This window comes from Lytechinus pictus, chromosome 11, assembly GCF_037042905.1.
Source record: "Lytechinus pictus isolate F3 Inbred chromosome 11, Lp3.0, whole genome shotgun sequence".
Classification (NCBI taxonomy): Eukaryota; Metazoa; Echinodermata; class Echinoidea; order Temnopleuroida; family Toxopneustidae; genus Lytechinus; species Lytechinus pictus.
This window is the reverse complement of record NC_087255.1, coordinates 30,517,430-30,541,247: the sequence shown is the minus strand read 5'-3', so window position 1 is coordinate 30,541,247 and position 23,818 is coordinate 30,517,430. Positions and strand designations below refer to the sequence as shown.

General features: G+C 35.3%; 1 protein-coding gene across 5 annotated transcripts; it reads right to left on the bottom strand.

Annotated features, from left to right (window-relative positions):
* Positions 1 to 1,085: 1,085 nt before the first annotated feature.
* LOC129271668 (transmembrane protein 272-like) lies at positions 1,086 to 23,283 on the bottom strand. Of its 5 annotated transcripts, none has more exons than XR_010295032.1 (7): positions 23,127 to 23,283; positions 18,191 to 18,302; positions 17,338 to 17,448; positions 14,891 to 14,950; positions 7,626 to 7,841; positions 5,978 to 6,487; positions 1,086 to 2,805 (listed from the first exon to the last, which is right to left on the bottom strand). XR_010295032.1 is itself a non-coding variant. In XM_064106322.1 (7 exons), exons 1-6 carry the CDS (start codon positions 23,154 to 23,156, stop codon positions 6,300 to 6,302), a joined length of 717 nt encoding a protein of 238 aa, XP_063962392.1. In that variant the 5' UTR covers positions 23,157 to 23,277; the 3' UTR covers positions 1,086 to 2,938; positions 6,284 to 6,299. The 5 variants fall into 5 exon arrangements, 3 of the variants coding, with proteins under 3 accessions (XP_063962392.1, XP_063962391.1, XP_063962393.1); XR_010295033.1 differs by having other exon boundaries at positions 6,124 to 6,487; positions 23,127 to 23,277; XM_064106322.1 differs by having other exon boundaries at positions 1,086 to 2,938; positions 6,284 to 6,487; positions 23,127 to 23,277.
* Positions 23,284 to 23,818: the final 535 nt, after the last annotated feature.

Here is a 23,818-nt window from a genome sequence, read left to right as displayed (position 1 = left end):
CCCGTCGCGCCCCGGGATCTGTACAGCTTGGAGCGGTGTCAGCCGATCTGCGCGATGAAAATATCAATATACGATGGTGTCGTAGAGGGGGGAAAAAAATTGGAAAACTAGTGGGACAGCGGTCTGACCGTGTTCAAGGCGGGCAACCGAGGTTTCAGCGAGAAGGGAGTAACAAAAAAGGGGGATGAGATATGACAGGCATCGATTCCTTTCTGTTTGTAGAAAACACACTCACATGTCATTTAGATTTAGGAAAATATGATTTTGTAATGAATTTTCTTTACATCGAACCGGGACATCGAGGGATAAGAATTTGTGGGGGGGGGGGGCATATGTCCACCAAGTCCAAGACTATAGGCCTACCCCCCAAAAAAAAACACTGCTCTGTCATTATGACATGCTAGAAATATGAGGGAATGATAACATGACTGACGGACGTTAATCCAAATTATGGATATTTTACTCAAAATTGTTTGAAATTTTTTTGAATATCTTTTTAAAGTGTACCCTGTAACGAGGAGTTCGATTTTCTCAATGATATCATAATTCTGCTGCTTATTCCCAGAATTTCATAAGTTGTCCCCTCAACAGATGAGGAAATCAGACCAAATTCATGAACAGTGTGATATATATTATTGTATAGAAACATTGTTCGATATATCTTTATGAGATCTTTAAATTAGTGTTTATCCCTGACAATTCTGTACATGCACGAACACCCATCCTTCAAGATCTTCCCATTCCCCATCCCACCCCATCTCTCTCTCCATAATTTGCTCATCCCATCGATTTAGTCATATTTTTTTCGATTATGGTAAAAAAATATAAGAAAGCCTTCTCATAACCCTCATCTCTTTCCCTATCTCTCTCTCTTCTAATCAAAATTTCTTTTACTAACCCCTTCTCTCCCTCTCTTTTCATTTCACACACACAAACACACGCACCCCCTCCCTTTTCTCCCTTGTGAATTCAAATACATTAACCTATGGTTTATCTCCTCAACATCCAGGTGCCTTTCAGCAATACCCCTATTTTATATAATCAATATTGAATCACACATACATAGGAAGGAATAAATTCCATAATTCATTTTTGTAAAGGCTTTAATACAAGATGTAAAAAAGGTAATAGAACATTCTGAATATGATTTATGATCCATACTATATCAAAATATCAAACGTACAAAATAGCATTATCAAAAATTATACTTACATCCGATAATAACATAACATAAATTCTTAAATGCCATTTTCATACTACATTCAAAGAAACTCAGAGTAATATACAAGGTATCATGTTCATCTACTCTTGTGATTTTTTGGTAAGAATGTTCTTTTCATTACATTAGTGTTGATAGGTTGGATGGATATGATTGTTTCATCTGCCCTACAACATTCAATGTCTACATATTGGGAAGCATTTCATAAAAAAGTCAGTGACTTAAATGGTTATTTGTTATACTAGTAAGCGACCAAAATCATCGCATTGGATTGGCTCACATAGAAAACTACTTGTTTCATGAAATGTTTCCCTGGAGTTACATCTCTGTGTAAACCATTTACAATATGATAGACTATTCAAATCCAAGCACTTCACAGAAATTAATTAAATAATAAATATGAAACAAATTGCATAATTTCCTTTTGCAAGGAAATACTGTTGCACAAATATAATTTACCAGTAAAGATTTGTTTATATACATATATCAAAATGTGTTTTCCGCATAACATGCACCTTGCTAAATAGCAGCTAGAAATGTAAGTAGGCACAAAATAAAAAAAATAAAAAAACAGTTCATCTATAATAGGTTGACGGTGAAAGTGGAATATTCAATCTCTGGTTTCCAGCAAAATCAGTTTTTACAAACATGAGTCAAACTTGCTTGAAAACTACCATATTGTATAACATCAGATCCTGTATTATATAATATGAAAAGGGCAACCAATATAAGATATCTAACTTTTTAAAAGACCACTAAAACTATTTTTTTTAAATGGATAGATAAATTCATTTATTCAGTCAGTGCTGAATACAGTTCAATTGTTGCTATTAAAGTATCCAAATATGTTTCAGAGATTTTTTTATTAGTTTTTGAAAGAATAATTTTCATCATGCTTAGAAAAAGAAAGCTCAGATCTCATTCTTGCAGTGACATCATTTGTCAATCACAGTTAGCCTCACTAACATATTTACAGACTGCAATGTAACTTCTCAAAGCTAAGTACTTGCTGGAATTCTATGCTTGCATACAATTCCTTTCTTTGCTAGTGTTGCTACAGTATACCTGACATTGAACCTTCATGTTAAGACTGTTAACAGATGGGCAGCTCTAGCAAAGCAATACACACCACTGCCCCTTTCTGTCATCGCAGGCAGGTGTAACATAAACGGATACAATTAACATGAACGATTGCTTTTTTGTACATGGTTCTCCATAGACTTTATAGAGAGATGCTTAGTAAAACAAGTGATTGCATCTTTTTTACATGCCCCTGGAATGAGATCTAGGGTTCTTTTTTTTTAAGCCAAGGGGTGGAGCTCAGTAAGTTGAAAACTCTTCTTTCAAATTAATTAAAGTATCAATAAAACAAATGTTGGATACTTAAATAGTGCCGAGTTGTATTCAGTTATGTGCATATGTAGCAATCAAATTTTAAATATAAACAAACTGACAATTAAGAATCTAATGTTGATTGGTACATAGCTATTCCTAAGCTCCTTTTACCAAGCTTTGAATATTATGATTGGCTAGATAATAAACATATTCAATTCATTTGCTTTTTTCAAACTTTTAAGCCAAAGGCACTATAGGCAGTAGCAGTTACTAGAGATGTATCTATTCTCCAGATAACTTCAAAACAAATTTTATAATTCAAAATAGTTCTTATGCACATGTACAAAATAAGTTAATATCAATTATAAGTAATTAGCAACGTCCCTGATGTAATCAATTTACTTTTTGTATATTGTAGTATATTCCTGACATTTCAGTCTAGAATGGTGAAAAAACCTCAACACACCAAATTTGACATGACTTGATTTCTTGTGGCCTTAGAAGTAACGTCAAGTGAATACCTAACACACCTACTGAAATTATTGTAACCTGGGCCAGTATTCAGTTAAAAGTACCATTTGAGTAAGTATTTTACTTATACTCGTATTCAAGTCACTTCTGAGAACTTTACTTTATCAAGCCAACTTTAAGCAAAGTGTTTTCTAAAACCATTGTGAAGTCAGCAGCATGGTTGGCCTCAAGTAGACATTTGTGAACGAGCTAGACTTAGGCCAGGTAGGTGACTGTCTTAGATTTAAGCAAAACCTTTTACATGAGCAAAAATATACAATTGATGGATAAGTATTTCACTTAAACAAAACACTGAGTGATATACTTAAAATTCTGGCTTGAAGGGATGGTCCGGGCTGAAAATATTTATATCTTAAGACATAGAGTAGAATTCACTGAGCAAAATGCCAAAAATTTCATCAAAATCGGATAACAAATAATAAAGTTATTGAAGTTTAAAGTTTAGCAATATTTTGTGAAAACAGTCATCATGAATATTCATTAGGTGGGCTGATGATGTCACATCCCCACTTTCTGTTTTCTTATGTTATTACATAAAATCATAATTTTTTCATTATTTCATACTTGTGTGAATAATATGTCTCCCTTATAATGAAATAAGTTGCAGCAATAAATATATAATGCACTACATCAGTTGTCAATCCAATTTTTCTAGTTCCTGGAGGAAAAAATTTGAATAAACCTAATTTCATATAATAAAATACAAAAGAACAAGTGAACCTAATGAATATTCATGACGACTGTTTTCACAAAATATTGCTTAACTTCAAAGTTCAATAACTTTGTTATTTGTTATCCGATTTTGATGAAATTTTCAGCATTTTGCTCAGTGAATTCTACTCTATTTAGTAAGCTATAAATACTTTCAGCCCGGACCATGAATACCAGCCCTGGTTTGTAATTGGAACCAGGTTAATTTCTACTGATTTCAATAGAGCCAGATAAGTATGGCTACATTTTAGTCCTTCATGGATCAATTCCCTCAAAATTTGGGATGGGGATGTTTTTTATCATGGTCTGCCAGGATATGGTATGGAAAAAAAAATGTTAAAATGCAAACAAGTTTTTTCTGTGTAATGTCCTCATCATACAAAAAAAAATTCTTGTTCAACATTTTTTGTTTTATAGCCTCTATGTATCTATTAGCCTCTTAAAATAGAAAAAAAAATATTCTGGAAAAACACAAACAAATCTCATGCATACTACAAAAGTTTGGCCTCTTTTTAGTCTTTGAATGTAATCGGATTTGATCCTTTAAATTCAATTAATATTTCCAAAACAAGTACTTAATCATTATGGTATCTATCTCAACAGCTATTAAAGATAAAAGCACCCAACTTCATCCTGTCTTTGGAACCAAATGTAAATTACCTTCAATTTGGCTCCAACTGCCACTCAGAGTATTCAAAGAATGGATTTCACCAGGTGCCTATTCACTTCACCTGGGTTGAGTGCAGCAATAATGTGAAAAACTTTCATGCTGATGACTGAAAAAAGTCAAAGACATGGCTGTTAATTAAACCCAGGACCCTTTGTTTGAAACTAATTCAATTACACTGCTTTTTATTACCCTTACATGTACAAGCTGAAACTTGAATATTAAATGTTCATTCCATGTATTTTAACAATTTAAAATAGCAAAATCAGCTTTCGACATTTAATGGCAGTCAGTATCAGTACATTCAGATATTGGCAGAAAAGTTAATTTGAAAATGCATATATTCGGTACAATTTCATTGTAAATGAATAAAACTTGTTATTTATAATTACTCAAGGAGAAATAGCAAATAATTATGGCACAATACCCACAAGTGTCTGGGACCCATTTCATAAAACTTGGTATGAAAACAAACTTTCAAAAAATACATTTACATGTACAAGCTGAGACTTGTACAATAATATTACTACCAGTACTTGTATTAATTGTCAATGTATTTAAAAAAATGTAATATAGCAAAATCAGCTTTTAACATCACTAATGGCAGTCAGAACATTCAGATATTGGCAGAAATGTTACAATTTGATTGTAAATGAATATGATTTGTGATTTATAATTAATCAAGGAGAAATACCAAATAATTATTGCACGATACCCACTAGTGTCTGGGACCAATATTCATAAAACTTGTTATAATAACAATTTTTTTTTTAAAGTCTAGAGCTTCTGAAATAATTTGATTTGATTGAGTGATAATAAACTTGTTATAGAAATTGTGTATTTTTTGTTCCCATGACATAATGAAACGGGACCCAAGTTTCCATAAAAATTGAGTAAAAATGGTATATTGCATATAATTCACCACAAACTGTAAAATAGGAACCCAGAAGGATCATGCTTAATCCAATTTAGAATGATTATCAATTGGAGCTGGAAGCTCTTGCTGGAATATTGCCTAGGGAGTGGAGAGAGTGGATACATTGTGTGCTGGCAAGCCAGAATTTGATCATACAGTCCCACATGTGCTCGTCTTTGTTGGTGATCTTCAATCTGCTCGCTTTTTTTTATATTGCGATTTCCCACAAGCTTCAGTTGAATAAACACCTAAATGTATGATGATATTCTCACAACTGACTGTCACAGTTTGCATTTTGCTTTTAAGAAGAGCTTCATGAAACGGAGGCAATAAAACTAGTCCATACTCGAGACACTGTTGTTGCCATGCCAACTCAACACACAAAGACTGATGAAAGAGGCAAGGCTTGAAAGAGCTGAAGAAGTGAAACATTGGAGTGATTTGGTATCTTTGTAAAATATAACCTATATTAACCTACATGCTATATAAGTTATATACAGTAGCATGAATATATAAAATACATACTTCAAATGTTATGTACATCAAACGTATCAAGAATCGCCGAGTGCATTTTTTTTCCTCTCAAAGAATGCAATACATAAGGTACAAAATCATTAAATGAATTGCAGTACTCAATCATAAACACACATGTACTTTGACAATAATAATAATAATAATGATGATCATGATAATGACATTAACTATTCTATAGTGCCTTTTCTAAAAAGACACCAAATGCAGTACATAGAGAGGATGAGATAGTTATAACATCATTAATTAAAAACGTCAACATACTGTACTTTTTGTTCTATTTAATGGAATGAAACATAAAATGATATGATATAGCCAATAACCTGAGAGCCAATGACGAGAACGTAGAGACTTCAAGTTGTAACAAGGGTACCAGATTCCTTTTGAAGTTAATCATCTGCTCTCCATGAAGCCACTCCCGCTACACAGCAGACACAACAGCAGAGCAGGGTACCTACTATGTAGATAACAATCATGATCCAGAAGGCAAAGTTGTAGAGGATCGGATTGCAGTAGTTTGGGCTCTCCGCATCATCCATGACAACAACATTGTAGATACTGAAGACGATGTAGTTTCCTGAAAAACAAAAAGTGGTTTGAAATTTGATTTCTAGGAATTTTTGAAGAACCCAGAATTGAATGGAGAGCATAATTTTTTGGCCAAAAAATTAATACCATAGTAAAAAATGCACGACAAACCATGAATATCAAAGCAAACTATAATAAATCAAAACATGTGCCTTAAAAAAAAATCGAAGAATTTGCAGTATCAAGCTGTTAGCATATGTTCACAACAATTTATCTGCCTATTACAGTCTATGCATATTATGGAAACCCACATATTTTTTATGTTGAAATTTTCTCTATTTACATACAATTTGTTATCATGTTTATCAATGTAAAATAACATAGAATTTGATGTAAACAACACTGAAGAACAAAAGAAATATGCTTTTTAGAAAACAGAAAACTGGGGAAGCAGGCAGGTATTGCTCTGTGTACCAAGAATGTGTCTTTAAGAGATTAGTACTACACTTTGACATTGCAAGAGGCTCTATTCGTTACAAAACTTAATTTAAATTTATTCAGATTTAACTTAATCTTGGATTATTATGCTTTATCATATGCTTTTTCTTATAAAAAAAACATAAATGCAACAATCAAATGTCTTTCATATTTGTTTTTTAAATCCTGATTGCCTTTCTTTATGCTCCTACAAGATGAGATCCAACATTGTCAGGTTATTAACATTTCCATTTCACCAGTGCTGACTAGCTTCTGTCAACTCTGGCCACATAAACAAGTGACAAAAGGCCTACAAGTCATAAGCAAGCTCTAATCATATGCTGTGCGCTCGTACATAGGTATTGTGACTCACTGATTTTAAATGGTTTACATTGGATTCTGTTAGTAAATCATCATTATTTTTATGGATTGCCACATCACCTTTGAAAATAATCCTGGTGGGTGTTTCATAAAGCTGTAAGTTACAAGCGACATTACGAATGACCGGTGATCTATCTTGTGGTAAACTATGTGCACCAAAGTTTCATTGGTATTGATTAAACCTCCTAAGAAAGGATCACCAGTCATTTGTAAAGTTGCTTGTAATTTACAAACAGCTTTATGAAACAGCCACCAGAAACCCTCGGTTTTAGAAGGCATATTGCAAAGAGTTAAAGGGTAGAGAGATAGCTTGCAAATCCTATACATACCAGCAATGAAGAAAGCAAGAATAAAGAGTCCCAAGATTACGCTTGCAATCTTTTGGGCAAGATCTTTCCTCCTGATGGCCCCGACCTCGTCTTCATTGCGGACCTCCAACCTTGATCTCAGGTCCATGAATGTCTTAGTGATGTAGGCTGCTCCTAAAACTATCAGGACGATTGGGATGATTCTATCGGTGGGGCAGTCATTAAAAAACACAGAACCTGGAATGAAAAGATGAGAAAAAAGATATTATCAGGACAATTGGAAAATGATTCTATGAGAGACCTCAAATTAAAAATTGGGGGAAACCAAGCTATTAGGACAAATGGGGAAAAACACAAACCTATCTGATGTGTTCTTTATTGTGGAAGCGTCATGGTGTAGCGGTTCTGACTCTCGCCTTGTAATCAGAGGGTCGTGTGTTCGAATCCCAACGCGGCCTAGCGTCATTTCGCAAGGCGTCAATCCACAATTTGCCACTCTTTATCCATGTGTTAAATGGGTACCTGGTAGGATGCGAAAGCCTATGTGATATGCCTAGCAATTGAGTCTAGGAAATTTTGTTGGAATGCTCCCCAGAGAGTGGAGAAAGTGCATACATTGTTTGCGAGCATGCCAGGATCCGATGACCGGGGTAATAATATGTACACATAAAGCGCTTAGAGACACAATGAGATAGGCGCTTTATATAAATGTCACTTATTATTATTATTATAACAAAAATTATACATATCCATTATCCTGTGCAGTAATACCATAATCAAGAAAGAGCTCTTCAAAATGCTTATTACCAGGATGGGGAGGATTGAGTACTACATGTAATTGCTAATAATGGAAGAGATTAATCTATCATGACAATAGAATGATTCAAATGCTACTTAGACGGTTCCATGACATTTGCTCTGGCGACAATTGCTCCGATGGAAAATATGCATGTTAAGCCAAACATAAAATCTAACCTCAAAATCTAAATGACCCCTAATCCATATCTTAACATTATTCTGAACCAAAAACTCTAATTACAATCCTAACTCTAAGTCTCTAACCCTATGCCCTCCAAGATATCAAGATCAGAGCAAATTTTGCAGGAGCAAATGCTGTGTCATCACCACAGGGATTTCATTTGGGTCACTTGTCAAATTGTAAAAAAAACATAAAAGTGCCACAAAAGAATACTACACATGTGTACAAATCCAAAGAAATACTTTATAAAGACCAAGGATACACTCTCCCCACCTGAAATACATAATAACCAACTATTGCCTGAAATTAAATGAAATACACTCATTTGTAAAGTATGCCATGCATGACATTCATTCAATTCAATTCAATTCAAAATGGTTTATTCAGATAAAAAACTTTCATCACAGCACAGAGCCGAATTACAAAAAGTTTTTACAATATAAAAGATTGAAATTATAAGGAATAAGCAAAGTGTGGCATATAACAAACAAAAAAACATAATACAATAAAACAACAAATATGGTAAAAAAAAAAAAAAAACTTATTACAAGACAAAAAGTGTTCAATATGACGTTGACGTCAATTACAAGAATCACAGAACTAAAACAAAAAATACAAAGTCATAGATGAGACATACAAATTATGCACAAAAGTACCAGATCATATACAATTAAGGAATAAATTAAATATATGAATACACAAGAGATGAAAGATAAGGAGGAAAAAATATATAGGCAGAATAGCAAAAGTGAGGAGAAGAGGGACAGAAGGAAAAAAATGAAGCAGCAATTAAATTTGTAGGCGGATGAAAAACAAAACAAACAAAAACAAACAAGAATAGCATAGTAAACGAGATGGAGTAATTGATCAATAGTGAAAGCAACTTAATTTGGAATACAACGTAAATATACACCGAAAAAAAGGACAAGAGAGAAGGGTAGCGAGGCTACTAGAAAAAAAAAAAAAAAAATCCTGTTTAAGTTATAATTAGAATTCAACATAGTGAACTGTGAGGATAAAAAAGTAGAATTTGTCTGTATTGTACCAGATTACATCGTTAAAAATGATAAAAAAGAGTGCATGATGTTTGGGTTGAAAAAAAAGAGAATGGTGAGAAGCGAGAAAGGAGGAAAAATTGAGAAAAAAAAAAACCTCTGAAAAGTGGAGAGAGGGACTGTCATAATGAGAAGGAAAAGGAATAAACAGGCAGAGACCAAAGGTCATGAAGGTGAAAAGAAAGAAACAAGGGTAAAAGAAAAGGGAAGGAGATAATGAAAAGAATCAAAGGATGAAGAAGGAAAAAAAGGAAGAGGAAAGAAAGGAAAGAAGTAGTAGAAACAGAATGAGGGGAAGGAGAGAGAAATAGAAAAGGTAATAAAGAGTCAAAGGGAAAAGTGAGACACGAAACCACAAGCATTAAGGGATTGACAAGTCTAAAGTGTACATGTAGGTAGGAAGGAACAAGTAGCATACTCGCTCATCACTTTATTCTGGTTATTGTTAAGTATACGAATGAGATACGGTATTGCACTGTTTTGCATTCGTTTAGTTTTGCATTTTGGCTCAGGGATTAGGGGTTTACGTCTCAACAATCTTTGATTATCTGGAGGGAAAAACGATTCGAATTGGTCTGTATTGAGTAGAGTTTTCTTAAAGAAATTCAAACTCGAATCTTCCCTTCTATCAGAGAGTGATTGGAGCTTCAATTCCACCAAGACATTATCGTAAGTAGAGTAGCGGGTGCCCATAACTACCCTTAAAGCCCTTTTCTGAACTCTTTCTAACCTTGTGATCTGTTCTTTGGTGAGTCCCCCAATCCATACAGGAGCTGCATATTCCAGCACGGGCCTAATATAGCACCTATATATTGTCAAAAAATCATCTTGGGGAAGACCATGGCGTTTCAATAATCTAAGCATGTGAATTTTGCTGTTTGATCTCTTTATGATATCATTTGTGTTTTGGTCCCATTTTAAGTTGTTTTGGATAATGACTCCCAGAATTTTGGTTGATTGAACAGTTGCCAGTTCTTGGGTACCAATATAAACTGATGGGTGCACTTGGAAAGACCTTTGAAAGCAAACATTCATTTGCGCACATTTTTGGGGGTTCATTTTCATATGATTGCGTTCACACCAGGTTAGAATATAGTCCATAGATTTCTGCAATTCAGATAATTGGTTATTGTTCCTACATTCTACAACAGAAAGATCATCTACGTATTTGAAGGTAGATGAGTTCTTGGAGGATGGCTTAATGTCATTGACCATCGCTAGGAATATAATTGGCCCCAATTTAGTTCCCTGAGGGACACCTGCATGTAAGGTTACCCAATCAGAATGCGTTGAACGATATCTTACACATTGCTGACGTGAACATAAAAAATCAGCAATCCATGGGATAATGGCAGATCTGGTACCAAGATCAATCAATTTCCTTACTGCTATCGTGTGGTCCACCCTATCAAATGCCTTACTAAAATCAGTTACAATTACCGAGGATGTAGCTTTAGGTTTGTCAGCATTTTCGTACATCAAATGAAGCATGTTGATCAGATAGTGATTAGTTGAGATGAATTTTTTGTTACCAAATTGGTTAGGGTCAAGTTTGGGTCTAATATCCTGTAGAATCCAGTTTGCCATGAATCCTTCAGCTATCTTGGCAAAGTGGCTGGTTAGAGAGATTGGACGAAGTTTATCTATCGTTGGGGGTTGTGTCTTAGGAACTGGAATAACGATGGCTCGTTTCCAGTCACTGGGAACTTTGCTTTGGCTGAAAGAGGTATTGATTATGTCTGCCAAGGGGGTCGCAAGTTCAAGACAGAATTCCCTGATGATCCTAGCTGATATACTATCAGGGCCGCCAGCCTTAGACTGTTGCACTTTTGATAGTTCTTTATAAACTTCCCAAGAAGAAACAGTCGGGCAAGGGCTCTTAGATGGTAAGTATGATGGGAGCTCAGCTAAGTCGAGTTGGTGGATATCGGATGCTACAGAGGCAAAGGACTGGTTGATGGCAGCAGCTATTGCAGCTTCATCGCTTGAAGGTATATCCGGAACTTGAATAGGGTTAGGATCCTTAGTATTTCCGGTCATCACTCGAATTTGACGAAACCAAGCTGAAGGGTTGTTTTTCTTCAAGCGTTGAACCCGTGAAGCATAGTATTCCTTCTTAGCATGTTCTATGCTCACTTTCAAGGTTGCCTTTAATCTCTTCCAAACTGCAATGTCATTTCGATGGAAAGCTTGTTGTCGTTCATTGATGAGATGCTTTATCCGTGGGGTCATCCATGGTTTGTCACACTTGTGAAGCTTCACCCTACGAATCGGAAAGAAATGATCTATTGCAGATTGGAGCGTTTGAATGAATAACTCATATTTTTCATTGATATCCACCTTGTTGGTAACGTCAGTCCAATCAACACTATTCAACCACATACCGAAGGACCGTATTGCACTGTCAGGCATAGGACGAGTTGTACGATAATGGCTAGCATTGCTTGGAGCTACATGGTCTCATGGAAGCCAAAGTACTGAATTATGATCCGACTGACCAATGGGAGAACAGATAATAACTTCTTTATATCTATCGCTGATGTTACAAATAATCTTATCTAAGATCCTATCACCTCTGGTCGCTTGTCTTACAACTTGTTGAAAACGGGGATCGGCGACTAAGGCGGAAGTGTCCAATCGGTTGAAGTCACCCGTTATGAAGATTGCAGCTTCCGGATGGCGGATCGTCTGGACTTCAGGTGCAGCTGGATAAGATGATAGTTCAGACTAATGGAGGGACGGAAACGGATAGTCCTTTTAACAAAATGCTATATCTTATTATCCATCATTGTCCAAGAAACCATGCATTATTCTGTTAAAAATGCTTTAAAATATGATTTTAATACTTATTGGCTCCAATATATGATTAAGTAACATAACATCTCAAATCAACTAACTTTTAGATGATTCCATGCATATGTTTGTTTGAAGAGCTGAACACATACTAATGTCATGGAAGTTATCATTCATTATGTCTGAGCTGAAATTGCAACAATTTGTAAATAAATTTTCAAAGTAGTTTTAGATTATGGATTAACAATTGGCACAATTAACCAATGATTGTCACTTTCTTCAAATCAGTGATTAGTCGAGATCACGATCATTCCAATATCTTTTAAACTATGGTTGTATGATTGTCTTTGTAAGACAGGGCCCTGTCTCACAAAGGGTTACAATTGATCCAATCAAACTCAAGTATATGGACCTCCATCAATGTCATAACTTCCTCTTCAGGAAATCTGCACAATGTCCCCTGCAAACAAAGAGAAGAACACCGAATCTTCAAGAAAACTATGAATGTATGAATATACATCACATCTAGAAAACATTGTGAACAAATATTTTAGATGTTGACGTTGCTGGCTCTCCATAGTTGTGGCTGATTGGATCTATCGTAACTCTCTGCATGACAGGGCCCAGAACTTTATTTGAACTCTGATAGTTCAAAGAGGGGTTTCAGCAAAGTTTAAGGACTCCGTTGACCATGCTTCCAACGCTGTCAAAGATCTCATGAACCTTGGTTTCACACATGAATGCAGGGGCTGTCACGATCTTGTTCTCCTCATCGACATGGGCTTCTGTGACATCTTTGGCAACATGCTTTGCCCCCATCTCTTAAATTGCTTTAGCTGTTCCAGCATATGGCCACCTTCCGCCTTCCTCAGATTCATGGCCAACTGTTACACGACAGCCTGGGATAACCTTGGCAGCCAGGACTGGTGAAATGCAGCACAGACCAATTGCGCAAGAGTAAATTTATATCTGATTTGATCTTTCATGCTCTGCCAAGCAGAATGAATTTCATGTGATTTTGCTTTAGTCTCCACCACTTATTGGGCAACAATTCAATTAATAATTACAAGTAATTATTTTGTATGACCATGTGTACACATGCGATTTTAATCACAATATAATCAACATGATTTAAATCCGCCAACCATGATAAAAATTTATGACATGATGCTTTGTGAAATCCCCCCCCCCCCCCCCGGTCCACAAGAGCCATTGCCTTGACTTAGTGTGAAAGTGATTATATCAATATACGCAATAATTATGGTAGAGTACTACTCGAAAAAGAAGATAGAAAGATAAACAAAACTATACAGGCCCATATTCTGAAGTCTGGTTTAATTCAAACTCTGGTCTAAACTCGTGGTTTAAGTATGGATAGCAAATAGTGACATAAATCTCTTAGCATAATTTCAATGTATCAGCTCATTTTTCTCTCAAATCATTCTTAAGGGTCTAGGAAGGATAAATAAGAAAGCTTTCTCTTTATGATTCACGAGTTAGGAGAGAGCACAGTAAACATAAGAAACATACAATATAAGGAAAATTTTGACATTTTTGGCTTTCCATAATTTTAGCACAGAGTTAGACCATAGTCTAAGTTAAACCTGACTTCAGAATACTGGCCATAGAGTCTGATTTTGCTGCAGAATGCAACATACACAGTGCAACACTGTACTTGAATTGATATCACAAAGTGATAAAAACAACATACATTATGTCCTCTCATCTTTGCTAAGTTCATCAAATTGAATTTCAATAATCACCCAAAATGACATTTTCAAAGAAATAATTTTGTGAAAATTAAATATATTATAATGTTCATAAAAACAAAAATGCCCATAAAATATTCAAAATCAGGTGTGGGCGCATCATGTTTAATAGTGGTTCTGGCCTTTTAATCAGAGGGACATGGGTTAAAATCCAAGCCACAGCATGCTTTGCTTCAGCAAAACAAATTTACCCATAATGTGCTGGAATCCACCCAGGTGAGATGAATGGGTACCCGGCAGGATTAATTCCAGTAGGCAATTCCAAAATAATTATTTAGAGGGGTCCACAATACAAGCACTGCTTTTTAGTGGATCCCTCCATTTCTCAGAATTTTATTTTATAATGTTTATGATATTTTGCTTGTATATATAATACTCTGTTTTGTTTTACTTTTACTTGTTTAATATAATGTACATGCCCCAATTTATGATGTCTGTATTTGTTCATTGTATTTATTTCGACCACATTACTTTGTTCTGTTGAAAATGAAATAAAATAAATTGAAATTGAATTGAAATTGAATTCATTGGGTGTGCTGTAACAGGAACTAGAGCTAAGCTATCGTAATAGTGCAACATGGAATACATAGACTAGTATGTATCTTGATAGACTTTACAAATGTCTATTTCTTTCTACTTTTAATGTACAGAATTAGTGAAGGGAAATGAAATCAATGGCTAATTACTCACCGATTATTATCATGGCAAGAGGTACTGTCAGGACCACAATCATAAATTTGGTGACACAAGCTGAAAACACATAGAGATGAAACATATATATCAGAATCATGACCTTATTTTTTTTTTTTTTTTTTTACATGTACACAGGGTAAGCATGAATGTGGACAATCTCAATATTTGTTTTTCAAGATACTTTCATCTCATACTGACATCACTGAGAAGTATCTGTTCCACATAAAGCAACTTACAGTTACATTCGGCTAATTATTGGAAGTTAGCATCTATTGTCTTTAGGTTGAACTCCATTTTATAAATGAATGAATGAACCAATGAGCCCTCACTATCATCATGTAGATAAATAATAAACATACATTAGTCATATGACACGTGTACATCAATGAAAGTAAAAACTTTCTTTTTATTCCGGGGTGGGGGGCCATTTCTTTAAAGGGATGGTACGGGCTGAAAGTATTTATAGTTTAATAAATAGAGTAGAATTCACTGAGCAAAATGCCGAAAATTTCATCAAAATCGGATAACAAATAACAAAGTTATTGAATTTTAAAGTTTAGCAATATTTTGTGAAAACAGTCGTCATGAATATTCATTAGGTGGGCTGATGATGTCACATCCCCACTTGTTCTTTTGTATTTTATTATATGAAATTAGGTTTATTCAAAATTTTCCCCCCAAGAAATAGAAAGATTGGATTTACAACTGATTTAGTGCATTAGATATTTATTGCTGCAACTTATTTCATTATAAGGGAGACATATTATTCATGCAAGTATGAAATAATGAAAAAATTATGATTTTATGTAATAACATAAAGGTCAAGTCCACCTCAGAAAAATGTTGATCTGAATTAATAGAGAAAAATCAGACAAGTATAATGCTGAAAATTTCATCAAAATCGGATGTAAAATAAGAAAGTTATGACATTTTAATGTTTTGCTTATTTTTCACAAAATAGTTATATGAACGAGTCAGTTACTTGCAAATGAGAGAGTCGATGATGTCACTCACTCAATATTTCTTTAGTTTTTTATTGTTTGAATTACACAATATTTCATTTTTTACAGATTTGACAATAAGCACAAACTTGACTGAACCATAAAATGTTAAACAATAGTAATTCCCAGTGGCGGACCGTGACCCGGAGGAGACAAAGCATTGGGGGGACACAGCATTGTTCACAAACAATACAGTGCCCCTCCAATGCTTTGTCTCCTCTGGGTCACGGTCCGCTACTGGTAATTCCACATGTTCAGGGAGAAATAAAACTTTGTTTCACAGGACAATGGGGAGAAAATTAGAATATTTCGTATTTCAAATAATAAAATACAAAAGAAATAGTGAGTGAGTGATGTCATCACTTCCCTCATTTGCATACCAACCGAGATGTGCATATAACTGTTTTGTGAAATTAGGCGAAACTTTAAAATGTCATAACTTTCTTATTTTACATCCGATTTTGATGAATTTTTCAGCATTATGCTTGTTGGATTTTTCTCTTTTTTATTAAAATCAAGTTTTTGTTGGGGTGGACTTGTCCTTTAAGAAAGCGGAAAGTGGAGAAGTGACATCATCAGCCCACCTAATGAATATTCATGACGACTGTTTTCGAAAAATATTGCTAAACTTTAAACTTCAATAACTTCATTATTTGTTATCCAATTTTGATGACATTTTCGGCATTTTGCAGGGGCCGCGGAACCGGGGGGGCTGGGGGGGCTTCAGCCCCCCCCCCATTTTTTTCCAAAACCGTGTACAAAAATGTAAAAATGACCATATGATTGTGATTTTTAGCATGGTCAGCCCCCCCACTTTTGGCTCAGCCCCCCCCCCCCCCCCACTTTGAAAACCGTTCCGCGGCCCCTGTTTTGCTCAGTGAATTCCACTCTATGTATTAAAATATAAATATTTTCAGCCTGGACCATCCCTTTAAGTCAAAGCACAATTTGATATAGAAAGTAATGCTTTCAGTATACTATACACAATATTTGGAATAAAGTTTTCCTAGTTGAAAGTACCTTTAACTTACAGTGAAAATCAAAAGCAGTAACACTCACATCATCTTTTGAAAACAAGTTTGAGCTTTTATGTGACTGTATGCATGGGGAAGGGCTGGGGTCAATTGCACCAATCCAAAGATTTTGTCCTGGGCCCTGTTGCATAAAAGCTCCTGTTATGGTACAAACTTTGCCATTCAATGGTAACTACCATGGGAGTGCTGATCAACAGCCAATCAAAATCAAGGATTCCATGCAAGTTACCATTGCTTTATATGAAACAGGGCCCTGATGTATAAATTTAAAGTGACATGTGAGATATTGCTCAAGTTATTATTGGCAATCAATGAATAAGAGAGGGGCAGGATCACTCAACAGATGCAACAAACTGGATATTTTTCAAAGAAAAAAAAAGTGAAAATGTGTGATATATGCTGCACTTACCTAAACGGAGGATCAGCTTCCATACTTTCAACATGTAATCAAAGGGATTTTTGGACTCCCCTTTCGCAGTCTGCATGTCACCATAAAGAGAACTGTATGAAGGTGGGGCACCTGACGTCAGAACAGATAATAAACTCTAATACATGTATGTTTCATATGCTCTGATAGTTGATACATTATATTTCATTCATATTGTGCAATTCAGGGAAAGAATTTACATGGAATCTTGGGGCAATTTCGCCCCCCCCCCCCCATGCTCTCAAGAGCCCTGAAAATTCACATTCACAGCAATGTTAAAGCTTCTCCAATGTTGCAGATTTAGTAGATTTTGGAAAAAGGGCTGTTCAATATGAATATATCTGATATTTTTGTTCATAAATAAATGTGAATATCTGATATATTTTATATTCATACCCTTTGTCAAGGCATTGACCTACATTTTCTACACTCGACCAAGGTGAGGTAAATGGGTTCCCAGCAAGGAATGTATTTCTTGAAATTTGTATATCTAGGCCAGGGATGAAAATTCTGGAGCACCAGTAGAAGTGTCTCATATTTGATGGATATGAGTATTATCTAACAATCCACTATCACGGGGAAATTTCAAATTGATCAAACTATTACTGTGATGTACATGTAGTAACTTAGGGAAGTACATTTACTGTAAACACAACTAAAATATCATCTATCATCTTTTGATTACTGCTCCAAGGATAAAAGACCCCAAAAAAGAGGTTTATTAATATGTCAATCAGATAAAGGTACTGAACAAATTAAAAAACTTTTCTATGATTTGCACAAACTACTGACCAATTGTGAATTTTGAATAGTCAAACAATGCAATGTCCCTTACCTCTTGCTGCAGCTGTACTGTATGGGGGTGGAAGTTCAAGTTCTACTCTGTTACTCTCCCCATGGGTGGGTGGAGGAGAGTTATCTGTCAGACTCATTCCTACCTCCACATCCTGTAACAAGAAAGTGGAAAATGAGAGATAGAAATACATATGTATGAGAAGATGAGCGGGATTCGTAGCATATCATACTATGGTTTAATCAGTCTTGCTCCCAAAAAGAGTGCTGCATCAGGGATTAATTCTTCAAGGTTAAAGAAGATCACTCAGAGTTGTTCCAGGCTCTCAGATACTACTCTGGAAAGTACCAGCAAACAAAAATTACAGTGAATAAAATGAGAAATAAAGGTGTTTTTTTTTAAATACAGTTGGGGTACACATCTCTCCCCTAAAATTATACAAAATTTTGATACAATATGCATCCCCCCCCCCCCCTGTTCCACTTTTTGAGATCAGTGACTTAAAACTCTATTTCCTCTACATGACAATTTCAATACCAATACAGCAGTCATGATTGCAAACCATGCTTTTTGGAATGAGCAGATTATTATAAAGAGGGCCCCATGTTTGCATACCTAAAAATTGAACTTAAGATAAGATATGAATTTCTCTTTATTCCACAAAATATTTCAGTTGATAATATTCCTTAAATTCTAATTAAGTGTGCCAAAAATCTCACAAAAACTTGAGAGATATATATATTCTTGGACAAAACTTCAGTCAATCATTTTCAGAATGAACAAAAGCTCCCACATTCTGAAATGCCTGAAATTCAATATTTTCCACCTTTTTGAGTCAGATTTTAAAATAAACATCTGTCTAACGTTATTGTACGTGTGAAGTTTGTGGCCATTGCATGCATGAGGCAAAGCCATCGTTGGAGAAGGCAAACCCCCGTTACGAACCATGAAAAACCTAAATCATCCCGGGCAAGTTAAAGTATACATCTAAACATGTTTCTTGACCTCGATGGGTCCGAAAAAAACTAAACCGCAATTACATACGCAGCGTGCCAATTCCATCGAACTTGCTCGCCAGTGCATGTAGTCATTTTTATTTCTCTTTAATAGTTTTATTTCGGGGCCGATTTTCTTTGTTAGAATTTGAAAACAAAATGGCATTGGATTTCAAAATACAATATGGCTTTGAAAACATGATTAAATATCAAATACAATCTCTTTTCAAATCCTCTTACTTTTCTTTTCTTTTTGTTTCTTTCATTTGTTCTTTCTCCCCTCCTTCCTCAGATTCAATCTTTCTTTCTTCCTTTGGCTCCTTTCTTTCTTTCTTTCTCTTTCTTCCTTAATTTCTTTCGTTATTGCATACGCAGCGTGACAATTCCAGCAAACTCTGCAACTTGCCAGCACATGCAATCATTTTTATTCTCCTTAATAATAGTTTCATCATTTAGGGGTTAATTTTCTTTGTTGAAAATTCAAAACAAACTAATGTTGGATGTCTTAAAGGTCAAGTCCACCCCAGAAAAATGTTGATATGAATATAGAAAATTCAAACTAGCAAAACACTGAAAATTTCATCAAAATCGGATTTAAAATAAGAAAGTTATGACACTTTATAAAGTTTTGCTTATTTTTTTCACAAAACAATGATATGCACAACTCAAATGAGAGAGTTGATGATGTCCCTCACTCACTATTTCTTATTTCTTTATTGTTTGAATTATACAATATATATTTCGTGTTCTATAGATTTGACAATAAGGACCAACTTGACTGGAGTATTAAACAATGCTCATTCCACATGTTCAGGGAGGAATTAATTGTTGTTTCACTCAAGTGACAATGAGGAGAAAAATAGAGTATTCCCTATTTCATATAATAAAATACAAAAGAAATAGTGAGTGGATGACATCATCAGTCTCTTCATTTGCATACCCACCAGGGTGTGCATATAACTGTTACCGTAATTGTGAAATTAAGCAAAACTTTAAAATGTCATTAATTTCTTATATTACATCCGATTTTGATGAAATTTTCAGTGCTATGCTTGTTGGATTTTTTCTCTTGTTATTCAAATCAACTTTTTGTTTGGGTGGACTTGCCCTTCAATACAATATGCCTTTGATAACTTGATTAAATATCAAATACAATAATTTAATTCTGAAAGACCTACTACAGGCAGAGCTGCTCTTAAGTAATATCACAGCTGCTGTTTATGGTCTAACCCTCAGGCTAGCGTGCAGAGGTGAAATGTTACATCTAAGAGGGATTATTGGCCGATACAGGGTTGATAGCGCTTGGGAATTAAATATCTTGGATCCTCTAACAAAGGTTTTTGTAAAGGGGGTAGAAAACCAGTTCAGGGCCTGAACTGTGGTCGCCTCCCCAACAAGGGTTTGACGTAATGTGTCTTCTTTTCATAATTTTATTATATATTTAAGCTAGAGTGTGAAGACAAGTCAAGAGGCACTGCACAGACTAAGTTGGACACCTTGTCCTTATTGTCATTTGCATCTATATTCTTATTAGTGTGCCAAAAATCTCACAAAAACTTTAGAGAAATAGATCTAGAGGAATCTAACTTAGGCCCCAACATTATCACTCAAGGGTTCATTACAAACATGCCGCCGTGCACAGAAAAATCTAGACCAAAAGCTTCGGTCACTGTTGTTCCGCTGAACTCCGTTGGCTCCACTCACCAATTACAGAGACAGAAGTTCTAACTCGATCTGTACAGGACTCAATGGCCATATGTTAATGTATCAAGTTCGGATAAACCAGGGAAGTGAGAGTTGCGTGACAGCCGAAGTAAGTCACTGTTTTTCCCCTTTTAAGTTTAATTTTTCGTGTTTTGGTGCATTTCAGGACTTTATTTTGGTCCAGTTCTAAATATATTTTTATGATTAAAGGGGGATTTTGCATTATTAACCCCCTAGCCCGTAAGGGTGACTGCACAATCGCGAGGCGTCTTTGTATAAGGAAAAAACAAATTAAAAATGTTTGAAAACTCATCAAAACAGATGACTGCCAGCTGTCTAAGAAAAATCAAGCCATAGTCATAGATAGAAGTCGTGTTGTTGACGCCCGCAGAACTGCAGAAGTGGCGTCACAGAACGCACAACCAACTATCCATGCTATCCACTGCCAAACGCCGTTCTTGGTGCGAGTTTAGTATTACTGACCTTGCACGAGTGTGAGTGGATATCTATGTGATTTTCTTGACTTGTACCAAATTTCAGTTCAGTCTTCACTCTTCTTCTAATAATAAGTTTAGACTTCAGTCAATCATTTTTTTCAGACAGAATTAAAAAAAAAATACAAAGTCAAGTATGGCAGTGTATCCTATTGCCGGACACCTTTATTTCAGTGCTTTAAAAATGACAACTAGAGGAAATACAATCAAGAAAAATTCACACTTGCTATTCCAAATATTACGAAAATTATGAATATGATAAAATTATTTTACATTTACCAACCATTTTCTTTGCATCGCACTTGCCGCATACCCCTCCACGAAAAACAATTATTTTCGTGCGCGACAAATTACATCATGATTCCGGACGCGCGCCGGACGGGTAAAGATACCCTTGATTATAATGATGTAAGAACAAATTTTTGTGATTTTTTTCTTCTTATATCATATCATGAGTAAATTCTAAGTATTATTTGCTTTTTTTATATCGAATCTGAGCAGATGTTGGTAATAAATTCGTGTTTGATAACTTATTTTATTTTTTCTTGTTAGCTGCATGTTCCATGGCACTTTCCAATAATAATATGCTCGCGTTCGTAATGTGACGCTCATCAAGTTCTATCGATGCGCTGACGATCGACGGCTCTACTCACGGTAAACCTCGCGCACGGGTACCTTGAGAACTAGCCGTCGACGATCACCCACAATACACCACACCTCATCATTCGATCGAAGGAGTGGACGAGATTGAAATTCGGCAAATCAGGCCCAATATATTTCCGTTAGAAAATATATCAATTGTTAATTAATACAAAACTATGTTATATGATATTTTAAGCATTTTCTGTCATTTTTAGAGATAATTAGGTAAAAGTTGGATTTGTCGCCTTGTTTTTGCAATCTTGTTCTATGTATTGCTCTGTGAAATTGAATTGCGGAAGTCTTACGGTACGAATTTGTTTTAGAACGCAGTAATATGCGCGTCCGGAATCATAATAGTGTCCGGTAATACAATACGTGACTATAGTCTATACAAATATTCACAATTTTTGCTACACTTAAGTATTGAATGCACGAAATTTGAGAAAATCTGGAGCAAATTACGATGTTTTATCTGCTCAATGAATGATCTGCTTTAACAAATGTCGGGATATCCTACATGTGATGTAGACCAAAAGCTTCGGTCTCTGTTATGTTGGTTGTTCAGCTGAACTCCGTTGGCTTCACTCACCAAATACAGAGACCGAAGTTCTAGCGCGATCTGTACAGGGGACTCAATGGCCATATGTTTATGTACTTAAGATCGGATAAAACGGGGAAGTGAATTTGCGCGACAGCCGAGGTAAGTCACTGTTTTTGTTCCTTTTAACTTGATTTTTCTCCATTTTTGGGCAATTAATGCCAAGACTGGGAGGGAATATTAATTTGCATTTTGGTCGCATTAATTTTCAAAATTTTTATTCATTAAAGACAAAAATTGAAGAGCCCCGACGGGGGGATTTTGCATTGCAAGTCCCCTAATGGTGGCTGCACGCTAGCGAGCCGTCTGTGTACGAGGAGAAATTAAAAAAAAAAAAAAGTTAAAAAACTCCTCGAAACAGACGGCTGCCAGCTGTCTACATGTGATGTAGCTCTCCGCACCGTAACTCAGGTAGCTCCGCCGCCGACGCCACGGGAGCGAAACTCCTTACCGTACCGTACGGTCGATACCGGTCCTCGACAAGTCAATACAAATGTAGATAATGCATAGTGTCATCATCGACGATGATTTAACAAAAAACTTACATCAGTTTCACGTGCTGGAGAATTAGACATTTCAAATAACAAATATTTCGATCACCCGTCACTTAAAAATTATTTTTCTTCTGGCAATTAGCTGAGGGCCGAAGAGGGGTCAGCGCCAAAAAAAGTTCTTCCGTTCTCAAATGGCAAGATCAAGAGCAAAGAAAGCGACCAATAAACAACCAATAAACAGTCTTGGCAGCGCATATGAAGAGCTCAATTGCAAAAGGGGTTAGATCCATTTTTCATCAAATTTGATTCATCATAAGTAAAATATATGGAAAATGGAACATCAGTAGAAAACTTTTTTTTAAAGCTTGTAAATGGCAGGAGTCCAAAAGTTAACAAAATACAAATATAGCAATAATAATAATAATAGATGGCTCATGTACCGGTATTTGAATTCAACGTCTTGCCCCCTGTCCCACAATGTATAGACTTTTAGTAGCTCTATAAAATGATAACAAAGAATAGTTTAATTTCCCATTAAAAAGTTCTCAAAAATGACAAAGAAAATCACCTTTTTTTTCAAAAGGGGTTAGATCCATTCAGAAAGTGCATATATTGTGTGTGGGTATGCAAGGATCCGATGACAGGTAACCATTATGTAAAACGCTTAAACACAAAATATATTAAGCACTATATGAATGCAACTATCATTATTACTAAGTATTTATTGAAGAGTAAAGTTTCAA